This window comes from Muscardinus avellanarius (assembly GCF_963383645.1).
Source record: "Muscardinus avellanarius genome assembly, chromosome: 12".
NCBI lineage: Eukaryota > Metazoa > Chordata > Mammalia > Rodentia > Gliridae > Muscardinus > Muscardinus avellanarius.
In genome coordinates this window covers 58346928-58359328 of record NC_137798.1, presented here as the reverse complement: position 1 = coordinate 58359328, position 12401 = coordinate 58346928, and the positions used below count along the sequence as shown (strand labels likewise).

The following is a 12401-nucleotide window of genomic DNA, read 5'->3' as shown; positions in this document are numbered from 1 at the left end:
TAAAACTTGAAGAAGGCAGGAAAGTTTAAGATATTAACAATAGCAGTCAACTCTCAGATTTAAAGCATAACTTCACTTTTAAAGAAAAAAAAATGCTTCTATTTTTCAGCATACCTACCAGGTAAATGCCGTTTCAATTTCTCTGTGGGTAAGTTAACAGTTAGATCATTAATAATCAGGGCCTTGCAGCACAGGAGTGTAAAATAGCAAACATAAACAAATTTCTTTGGTTTAAATACCCCTGATGTTTATAAAATAGGTTTTTATTACTATGGTCTTCTCAGTCCTAAAAATTCATGTAATTGCTTTAATTCTATGCTGTATCTTGTCTTGAGAAATTTTTAAACTACTATGCCAAAGCCATTCTGCTGCTATCTCAACAGTTCTCCTCATCCATCCTAATTACAGGACCTTCAAACTTAGAGATGTCTTTAAATTTATTTCATTCACTGTTATGGTTTCCAGTTCTATCCCAGCTACTTAGTATAAACTACATATTCTAGAAATGAGCAAATGAACAGATAATTATGTGGGACTCAACTTTAGAATGAGATTTTAATTTTTTAGTAGAGTTATAAAATTTAAAATATGAAATAACTATGAAACACTAGTACACTGACACTGTTTACATCCAAGAGTCTGAACTTGGACATTATTTTTAGATACCCAATCAAATAAAACTAGTAAGTTAAGTCCTATTTTTATATTGGTATATAAGAAGAAATTTAGAGCTGAGCGTGGTGGCGCATGCTTGTAATCCCCGTGCTTGGGAAGCTGAGACAGGAGGATTGCGCAAGTTCAAAGCCAGCCTCAGCCACTTAGTGAGGCTCTCAGCAACTTAGTGAGACCCTGTTTCCAAATAAAGTATAAAATAGGTCTGGGAGTATAGCCCGGAAGTAGAAAGCCACTGGGTTCCACCCCCAATACTGCCAAAAAAAAAAAGAGGAAATTCAGATTCTGAAACTACTCCTTTCTGTAACTATAGAAAGCAGAAAACTTTCTCCTCCAAAAAATTTTAAATATGGTTCAGTTATGTGTAGCATTGTGTATTTCTGTGTCTGTTACTTTAAAATTTGAAATGACCAGCATCCATTGCCTTTCATAAAACTGATTGAAAAAAGGAAGTAAATTCAGGTGTGATTCATAATCACACCTGTGGATCTTTCCTCCACACTCACCCTACTCTGGAGTGAGCATTCCCACTAGGGTTCCCTGCATAGGGTTGGGCATTTCCAGTTGGCCAACAGCATTTTTTTTAACTTAATCTTACTGAAAACTTATTATTGCAGGTCATTCAATACTCTCTAGAAATTTCTTTTTAGACTTTAATATTTGTATAAAATTCATATTTTACTTTTTCTATGAGTTCCCTATACTATTGCTGACTTCTCATTTTTACTTAATATCAAGAATATGATTGTGAAAATAAACTCTTGTGACATACAGATGTCAAAAGCAAACATCTAACGAAAATTAATTTTAAAGAATTTTATGGGGTGGCAGTTAAAATGTTGCAGTTCTTTATAATGTTAATACACAGCGGTGTTGCTAATAAATGGTAGGGTGACTGAGGGAACAAGAAAAGCATGGTGGGAGTTGAACCCTAGAAAAAGAATAGTAAAAACATATGTAAGCAGACATGGTGGCGCATGCCTGTAATCCTAGAACTGGGTAGGCTGAGACAGGAGGATGGCAGGTTTGCAGCCAGCCTCAGTAACTTGGCAAATTTTAAATGAGACCCTGTTTCAAAATAAAAAATAAAATAGAGCTGGGGGTGTAGCTCAGGCAGAATGATTCTGGTTTCAAATCCTGGTACCACAAAGAAAGAAAAGAAAAGTGCAAAATCCGTAGGATTCGAAGGAAGAGGTTCGGTATTGCTTTTGGGGTACTGTTGCTTTTTGGGGTGTTTCGTTGGGACTTTTTGTTTTGTTTTTACTATTTAACATATTTATTTCAAAATGATAATGGAGAAACCTCCCCTTTCTTCTTCCAGAACAACAGTCAGTAGAGGTGCTTGGCTTAACAAAACACATGTTCTGTCATTCTTACATATATATTCTTTGCTGGGCCTAATGATAAATTCCTTGTAACTATAATCTCAACTAAATATGAGCTAATCGTAAATTTTAGCTACATACAGTCATCTCTAGATACAGATTTCACTATTAAAATCGGATTACTACCACAGTAGGATTCTGCCTTTTAAAACACATACCCAGACTTGTTCTTACTAATGCTTTGTCTTGCTTCAGTAATGTACTCTTCTGTGTAATCCTGTCTTAGACAAATGTCTATGGCATAATTGCCATCTTGGCTGTATCACACACACCAAAAAGCCTTTCTCCCGTCATCTTCCTTCTGGCATTTGGCCTCTGTGACCAGGTGACTGGCTTGCTTCCTCCTTTCTCTGCTCTCATTGGTTGCCTCAGTTCTGGATAACCTTTATTCTGAAGCTGCTCTCTATTTTCTCGCTGTTTGAGGGTAAGAAGGACCCAGACTTTGAATTCGTGATCAATCGGGGCTTCTCTCTTTGAAGAGTAAGTGTTGTAAGTTTTCATCAAATTGAAGCCTCTTGCACAGCTATTCTTTACTTCTTTTGAAAAGTGTAGGTTTCCTCACAGGGGTTTTACAGTTTTGTTTATTGTGTTTTGTGTTTGTAAAATATGTAAGGAAAGGATCTGCTTTAGTATTGTTTACCTCTGGGGTAGAACGTAAATTAACTAAATAAGTGGAATATCTGGGTGTTAATGTATTATCTTTCAAAGTTATTTGTACATTTTCCATGAAAGAGCTTTTCACAGAAACTTAGAGGTCTGCTTCTTTATGTATATGAGGCATAATCAACTTATTTGGAAGTATTGTTCTACCTTTTGGCCACTGCAACATTGAAGGCCGCTTTTAACTATCAACCACATCTTTACAGCATCTTGTTTTGTTTTGTTTTTTTCTTCACAGATTTCAGACTTCAAGAATCGTTCTTTTATCTCCCACAACTTCTTTTTCCGGAAAATGTAATGCAGAATAAAGATAATGCCCTCGGTATGGTATATGACAGGAGTAGCACTCAGAACATTATGAAAATGATCTTAGAGTCTTTCTGCTCAGTGAAAAAGGCCATCAAATCTTCTATGAGATCAGCTTCAATGTTACCATTCCAGACTACTTTATATGTATTTTCTTCCCATATTTTCTAATCTTAAATGGTAGTGTTCCTGAAGCCTGAGTATTGATTAGCCAATCACTTAGTGTGCTAAAATATATGATATTCTTCAAAGAAGGAATATTTTTGAGAGAAGACAAAGGCTTTAAGCCTTTCTTTCTTTTCCTTTCTTTCTTTCTTCTTCGCTACTGGGATTGAACCCAGATCTTTATACATGCTAAACACGTTCTATATCGCTGAGCTATATCCACAGCACTTTTTTCATTTTAATTTTGAGACAGAATCTTGCTAAATTGTTGATGATTGGCTTTGAATTTGCAATCCTGCCCCAGCTTCCCGAGTACCTGGGATTATAGGCACGCGCCACCTGGTTTTCTTCCTTAATGTCCTAAAGGATTCAAAGAGGTTTGTTCTTTTTATGTAATGTACTTAGATATAAAAGAGTTTCTAAAGCACCAATAATTTAATCATTCCTAGTTATTTCACATATCAGTAACAGCACTTAGGGTTGGTTATAGGTATGCCATAGTTGATATCTGGTTTCAATACAGATTTCATGTACTTTATGAAGGTAGAATATTATTAAATGCAAGAGATTTTCACTCTTAATTTTCTTCATATTCTAAATGTATCACACTAAAAACCAACCTTAATAGTTTTAACTTATTATTGTGCCTATGTACATGAGTGTGTCTTTATGTGTGTGTGTTATTACCAAGGAATGAACCCAAAAGTGTTCTACCTCTGAGCTACACCTCCTGCCCCCTCTTTTTTTATTTTTAAACATGGTCTCAGTAAGTTACCATATACTGGCCTCAAACCTAGGAACATCTTGTCTCACCCTTCCCCCCAAGTGCTAGGATTACAGGCTCCATGTTGCTGGGCTAGCTTTAAATTACTTTTATGACTAACTTCTTCTACAGTTTTTTCCATAGCTTCTCTTTATTTTCTGATTTTTTTAATATTAGAATTTGTCTTTGATGGGTTTTTCTTTGGGCATTTTAACCACATTTAATTTTAAAGTTTGCTGATTTTCATAAAAAAAATTTTTAATTGTAAAAAAATTACTTGATACAAGTTCCAAAACAGTGTTTTAGCATAACAAGTTAGACCAGAGCAACAGTTTGTATTGACCTAACTTGGTGAATTCCCTTAAGAGATGATCTTGTATAAGTAATCTCTCTGACTCTTGCTCACATAATAGCCAGTTCTTTTAATAAATAATTTTATTTATGCTCTTTGCATTTTCAGTTGGAGGAAAGAAAACCCACTCATGTATTTTTTCTGCAGCCAAGTGGCCCTCCAACTACCTTCACCCACTATTATATCTATACCAAACAGATTCAAGGGGCAAATTTTATATGGCTTCTATTTTCCCTCTCCTTTCACTTATTAAGTAACATTACTAAATGTCTACTATGAGAGGCAAACATGATGGCACATACTTGAGAAGCTCAGAAGGAAGACTGCAGATTCAAACACAGAAATTTAGCAAGATGCCCAGCAACTTAGTGAGACCATGTTTCAAAATTAAAAATAGTGGGTTTGGGGTGTATCTCAGAGCTAGAACCCTGGGTTCAATCCCTAGTACAAAAAAAAAAAAAATCTGCCATGAGGCAAGATACCATGGTAGTCACTAGAAAAACTGCCAAGGTGAAACAGGCTTCAGTACTGCCCATGAAGGTGTGGAATGCTGCCTTGAGAACTGAATGTTTTCTAGAGCGTATATGGTAATCACACAACTATAACGTATCAAGAGACATACATGAAAGGACTGTCAGTACTGTCAGTTCTGAGGAACAAGAAATTGTTTTCACCTGGAGATATCATGACAGGGTTTGTGGAAGAAGTAGGATGTGGACATGCAGAAATGAAGACATTGCAGGGAGAAGAGAGCGTGAGCACAGCCATGCAGTGTGCGCCTGGGTGTACAGAGGGCTAGCAGTTTTCTTGAGAAGAACCACAGAAGAGTGGAAGGGGGAGTCGTTCTGAATAGAGTTAGAAAAGCTTGCTATCCGGATTGTGGAAAGTACTGCAAATCTGGCCTCGCCCACAGTTTTTCTTACTTAAGAATATCCCCACACAGTCTTTCTATTGTCAGCTGTTAAGAATTTGCATGGTTTCCAGATAAATGTGTTTTAAGAAAATTATTTGGCAAAATGATAACTGATTATAAAACTCATTTTTTGAATTGTATTAGTCTTTTAAAGGATAGTTGGAGGAGCTATGATAGTTCACAAATTGAAAATCTTCCCTGAATGTCAAACACTTAACCACATGAAATGGGTAGTTGCTCTGAGGAAGGATGGAAATAAGTGCACATAACTTGGGAGCAAAAGCTCTCAACGTAATCTTTCATACTCTCTGTGAGTCTTTCACCAGTCTTTTGGAAGCATATCATATCATTTGCTAGTGTTTTAATTTTTTCTTTTTTTAGTGTGTCTCTGGAGCCAAATATCATGCAATATGACCATAATGATTACTTACAAGATAAATTTTGAGTCACTATATTTTTTTAATTCTCTTCAGAGAAATTGAAATGTAGAAATTTGTCCAATTAGTACACATTATAATACAAAGATCATTATTCTATACGTGGGGGGGGTTGTTTGTTTTTATATACTGAGAATGGAACCCAGGGACATTCTACCTCCAAGCTACACCTCAAGTCCCATTTTTTTAAATTCTTTATTTTGAAATAAAGTCTCACTAAGTTGCAGAAGTCTTCACTAAGTAGTTGAGGGTGTCCTTGAACTCTGATCCTCCTGTCTCAGCCTTTCAAGTACTAGAATTACAAGTGTGTGTCACCACACCTAGCTGTGTTATTTTTAATACCATGTCTTTATTGGCAAAGCTTGTACATAAGAATTCTCTAATTAAAACATAGTATTAATGACACTTTGCCTTTACACTATGGAAATTGTGGCTATTCTGCTTTTGAGGACTAGGGAAGGAAATATGCCAATAAATGTGACTTTCCGGGAAGAAAATCCTTGTTTTAAAACAGTATAAGCAAAACCTGATGACTGTTTAAAACCATGGTTTCTCATTTTACTTCAACTGTTTAGGAATCAGATTACTTTTTAGCAGATAGAGGAACTCAGTGCTTAGGCATTCAAAGGAGAGAGAGAAAAAAAAAGAAAATATGACTTAGGTTATCTAGAGAAACTAGGGAAAACTACCAGCCTGTGTGGTGCTACCCAATATTGTATGGTAATAATGAGAAAGTAGGAGCCAGGCGTGGTGGCGCACACTTATAATCCCCGCACTTGGGAGGCTGAGACCTGGAGGATCATGGTTTGCAGACAGCCTCAGCTACTTAGTGAGGCCCTCTGCAACTCATTGAGACCCGGTTTCAAAATAAAGAATTAAAAAATAGGGCAGGGGATGTAGCTCAGAGGTCAAATGCCCCTGGGTTCCATCCCCAGACCCGCAAATTAATAATAATAATAATAACAACAACAACAACAATAATAATAATGAGAAAGTAGATCCAAAACAAGTCCGTGTATGTCTAGCCTGCTTTGGCCAAAAGCAGATCACACAGCACACGTAGGATGGTGCTGCTATGTAGAATTTCACTCCCTTGGGCATTCTGTGATCCACGTGAAAGGGGAAGATGAGACACAGGCCCACCTGGTTCCACTCATCTTCCCACATACACAGCATGGGTAACTGCATTCATAGCCAGACTGCATGAGGTCAACCATTTAAAGAGAGTAAGAGACTGTAACCAGCTTATCAGGTGCAAGCTGGCTACTTAATTCCCATTGTGAGTAGTATAACCCAAAGATAAATAGAAAAGGATGGGAATCTGTCTAGTTAATGATATGGAAGTCCCTCTAGGTGATAAGGATTCAGGCACATAATCTTAACAGGTAACATTTGTGAGTGTCTACTCTATGAAAGATAGCATTATGAGACAGTAATGGTTATAAAAATATCCTTTATAGCATATAAAGAATAGATTTTAGCAACATGAAATCAAAGCTGCCAAACACTTGTTTTTTGTTGTTGTGGTTGGTTGGTGTGTGTGTGTGTGTGTGTGTGTGTGTGGTACTGGGCATGGAACCCAGGAGCATTCTACCTCCAAGCTATATCTCCAGCCCTATTTTTTTATTCTTTATTTTGAAACAGGGTCTCAGTAAGTTGCAGAGGGCCTCACTAAGTATGTCTGTGAACCGGATCCTCCTGTCTTAGCCTCCCAAGTACTAGGATTACAAGCATGCACCACCATGCCCACCACAACACTTGTTATAATAGGAAAAATCTTTCTTTGACTTTAAAACAACTTCAACTGAAGGATCTTAGACTAGGGAGACATTGTGCAGTGGCCTTGGAAGTGAGTTCTTGTAAGTCATAGCTTAGTGGTCTTTACCAATCTTAGCATATCTGTTTCCTAGCTCTTCTGTTTTTCTTTTTGTTCTTTGTAACCAGCATCGTCTTGACTCCCCTTCAGCATGCGTGAGAATTCCAGTTTCTTCTACCTCTTTTATGCTCTACAAGTCTAATACACTTATCCATGGAATACAAAAAATAAAAGACTAAAATATTCCTACATCATAGGTCTACACATATTTCAGCTATTTCTGATTTATTATCGGTTAGCTTATTTTAATTAAATGAAAAATGTAGTTAAAAAGAACTTTGTAAAAAGCCTATGTCAACCTATTTTAGAAGTATTTTATAGCCCAACTGGTATTATACTTATTAATGAAATCTCTGAAAATCATGTTTAGATAAATCATGAATATTTCCTATCATAAAAATATAATTTAATAGAAAATTAACTGTATGAGCATTTTCAAGTTACCAAATGGTTTTATTATAAAATGCCCATTTAAAGCCAGGCCTAGTGGCACATGCTTGTAATCCAAGTTCTTGGGAGGCTAAGACAAGAGTATTGTAGGTTCACAGCCAGCCTCAGCAACTTAGACCCTATTTCAAAAAATAAAGTAGGAGCTGGGTGTGGTGGTGCACACTTGTAATCCCAGCATCCAGAAGGCTGAGACCAGAGGATTGCAGTTCAGACAGCCTCAGCTACTTTGTGAGGCCCTCCACAACTTAGACCCTGTTTCAAAATAAAAAAATAAAAATAGGGCAGGGGGTATAGCTCAGAGGTTGAATGCCCCTGGGTTCCATCCCCAGACCCACACACACACACACACAAAAAAAAAAGTAGGGCTAGGTGTGTATCTCAGAGGTAGAATTCCCCTGGGTTCAATCCCCAGTGCCACAAATAGTAAAAATAATAATAACATAATAAAATACCCATTTAAAATAAGCCTTCAAAATACTGTGTGGTTGCCGGGCGTGGTGGCACATGCTTGTAATCCCTGCGCTTGGGAGGCGGAGACACCACACTGGCTTAAAAGACCCTGTTCCCAAATAAAAATATAAAAATAGGTCTGGGAGTGTAGCCCAGAGGCAAAAGGGTTTTCAGGAACCCCAGTACCACCAAAAAAAAAAAAAAAAAATACTGTTTGGTTCATTGGCTATTTCAAGGGAGTACCTAAAATCAAAATGCCATTTTTCTAAGTTTTCACTAAATATTTATTAAATGAGCCCATTGAGATTCTCAGAGCTTAATTTGTCTAAGGTGATCTTTATCAGGTATCACAAGGACATTATGTGGGTTTTAGCAAAGACTTAATTGAATTCAGTGAATTGTTTGAGGACAGCACTGTTGTAAAGTCCTTTCTCCCCAGAGTCACCCCTGTTCTCCCAACTGAACCTTCCCAGACCCAAGCGCTACTTCTGAACAAATGTTTAACGAGCACTTGTTCATCCCAGGCATATGCTAGACCCTGCCAACTGGATATGGATTAGGATGTGTGGTGGCTGCCTTTTAAGGAATTCAGCCCAATTGGGAAGCAAACTTTGTCAACTAAAAAGATGGTTATCTCTGAAGACATCCCTGACAGAACCGACTGACATGTAGGGCCTCCCTGTATATTAAGCTGGGTGTAGTGGTGCACGCTTATAATCTCAACTTGGGAGGCTGAAACAGAAGGACCACAGGTTCATAGCCAGCCTCAGCTACTTAGTGAGGCCCTCTGCAACTTAGTGAGACCCTGTTTCAAAATAAAGAATAAAAAATAGGGCTGGGGTATAGTTTGGAGGTAGAATGCCCCTGGGTTCAATCCCTGGTACCACACACACAAAAAAGAAGTCATGGAACAATATGCTGTGTTCCCACAGGCATTGTGCATGTAAGCCTGGCCCATAATTCAAGAGAGGTGTTTTTCTTATTTAACAGATCAGACACAAATAAGTGGTAATATCAGGATTCAAGCCTGGTTTCTTTTACTCCAAAAATATACCGTGATACCAACAAATTTGGTGGGGTTATTTTTCCCCATTTTATTATTACATTTTGGCTTTAGCAGAGGAGTGGTTTGCACTAAATAGAATCCTGAGCTACTTTTGAGTGTGTGTCCCACAAGAAGATTAGAGTGAACTTTTTTTTAAAAAGTCAATTAAGCTGAGTGTGGTGGTGCACACTTGTAATCCCAGCATTCAGGAGGTGGAGACCGGAGGATCGTGGTTCATGGACAGCCTCAACTACTTAGTGAGACCCTTCGCAACTCAGTGAGACCCTGTTTCAAACAATAAAATACTAGCCAGGCGTGGTGGCGCACGCTTGTAATCTCCATGCTTGGGGGGTGGAGACGGGAGGATTGCGCAGGTTCGAAGCCAGCCAGAGACCCTGTTTCCAAATAAAAATATAAAATAGGTCTAGGAGTGTAGCCTGGAGGTAAAAGGGTTCCATCCCCAGTACCACCAAATAAAATAAATAAATAAATAAATAAATAAATAAATAAATAAATAAATACTAAAAAATAGGGCTGGGGATGTAGCTTGGAAGTACAGTACCACCTGGGTTCCATCCCCAGTTCTGCAAAAAAAAGGCAATTAGAAAATCCTTTTATCAGCTAAATTTTTACTCTTAACTATAACAAGTCTGTATTGAATATATCTGATTGTGATCTTTATTAATTTAACTTTTTTTTTTTTTTTAGTGGAATTGGACCACAGGATTGATTTTGAACTCAGAGAAGGCCTTGTGGAGAGCCGCTATTGGTCAGCTGTCACGTCACATACTGCCTATTGGTCATCCTTGGACGTTGCCCTCTTTCTTTTAACCTTCATGTACAAACATGAGCACGATAATGATGCAAAACCCAATTTAGATCCAATCTGAACTCTTGAAGGACATTAACGGCCCAAAATTATTTACTTTTCTGTTAAAATATGTGCGTCAGGATGTGGAGATTTCAGGGTTATTTCCAGTTTTTTTTTTTTTTTAAGGCAAGAAATATTTGAATTTAAAAGCACTTTATTTTATTTTTAAGCAATGAAGAAACCATTTCCAGTCCTCCTAAAAAGGTTAGTTTTTATCATTTCAATTATGAATCTGACAGGAAGAAGCCCCTGTAGAGAATCAAGCAAGACCTGGAAAGTCTTGAGTGAACTGCATGTAAAGGTTATAAATTACAATCTCATTTCTCCAAAATGATTGAAGCTAATGTATTAACCAAAATGTTCCAGGTCCAATGTATTATATGCAAAGATTACAAGGTGGTATCATTGTTTGATTTCTATGAAAGTTTCCGTTTCCACAATTCCTGTGAAAGAAAAGTATAACATTTAAAATGTTTTAAATTTAACTTGTTTAGGAAACTAATGCTAAAAAACAATATTTGAGCTAATGTATTTATAATTTATTACATCTGACTAATTGCTTTATTTCAATGTATGAAACATTACATTTTCAATGTTTCTTTTGAATTAAGAACCACATTTATTTTCTATAGTGTTAATATCCCTTTTTCTCAAAACGCCATCTTTGTACTCTTCAGATGAATATATAGACACTGTGGTATTCTTTCAGTATTTTTTCCATTAAAAATTTGTGTTTCACACAACACTAGTGTGATTTTTAATGAACTTATTATATCACATGTACTTCATACAAGCTGAAGTTTTCCTAAACCTGACATAAAGTACTCCATATTGGGTAAATTTCACTAACTTCATTAGAAAATTACTAAACATCCTTGGAATAGAGAATGACAGTTACTTCAAATATACAAATACATGTGTGCCAAACATGAACACATTTGCAGGGATGGAGTGCCACTCATAAACTTTACTTCTAAAGTGTTAAAGAAACATGGAGACATAGGCACAAGAAGTCAGGATGCTGAGGCACTGCTAGGGTTTTCTTCAGCTGTGATTGTTACCACAGTGCTTTTCATCTGAGGAGCTCAAAGTGCTCTAAGACATATACATTCAGCAATCTGTGTAGTAGCTCCTCGAGGTAAATAAATGAGCATTAGTCTCATGTTACATGTTAATACACCAAGGCACCAAAACAGTTAAAGTGCCTTGCATTCAATTACATAGCAAATCAAAACTTGGGTTGAAGCCAGTCTGTATTCTTTTACATGTTATAAGAGGCTATTAATTCACTTGTGACCTCTTAGTAGTTTGCAAACAGTAACAGTAGTTGAGTAAATGGCCATGAAGCCAATGTTACCCAACATATACATTCTTGGGTTCTTGCACACAAAGGAGAAGTTACTTGGAGGGGATAGCAGCCATCCCTGCCGCAGCCAACCCTCACTCCGAGTGGCTCCAAGTCCCACTCCAGGTGCTGCCTTGACCTACCTTGCAAGGATTTCTTGGCTTCCCCATCATTGTCAAATGGGGAGTGGAGTTGGCAGGTCACACATCTCACCTCCTTTCTTTGTAAGATGGTGGTCTGGCCTGCTGGTTGGTTTTACTCCACACAATCAGTACTGTTGGCTTTTTTGGCCTTCTATTGAATTTGCACAACATAAAGCACTTCTTTTTAAAAAGTGTTTAAAACAACTGGAAGGCTCCACGACCAAGTCCTTAACTTATTAAGAAACCCTTGCTATCCAGAGGCTTTTGATGAGACCTTAGCAAAGCTGAAGCAATCTCTCGTTAATTTAGAGATTCCTATGAACTCAGGTCATTTTCATAGCTGTTTATTTTGTAGATCTAGTTCTCAGGAAAACTAAACCTATGTCTTCTGACTGTCATTAAAGGTACTTGAGCACACATTGCTGTAGGTGGTAAGATACTCAAATGTCTAAGAGCTTTAAGGGATTCCTTAACCACTGGAATGTGAAGAGCCCTTTTTACCTTAAAACAGTGAGATTCTGTCAAACATTTTAATTTGATATTGAATGAAAAGTCTGTTCTATAGCTT

General features: G+C 37.2%; 1 protein-coding gene across 5 annotated transcripts in view; it reads left to right on the top strand.

Annotated features, from left to right (window-relative positions):
* Positions 1-10364, top strand: part of DDHD1 (DDHD domain containing 1) — a gene marked incomplete at both ends in the record, with an annotated part of 82825 nt that extends 72461 nt beyond the window's left edge. For 3 of the 5 annotated variants that reach the window (XM_080706851.1, XM_080706850.1, XM_080706849.1), the window contains 2 exons: positions 2956-3039; positions 10183-10364. In XM_080706851.1, coding sequence (XP_080562977.1) covers positions 2956-3039; positions 10183-10364 — 266 coding nt within the window. The remainder of the gene's footprint in view (positions 1-2955; positions 3040-10182) is intronic. The other 2 variants (XM_080706853.1, XM_080706852.1) reach the window with 1 other exon arrangement.
* Between the last annotated feature and the right edge of the window lie 2037 nt (positions 10365-12401).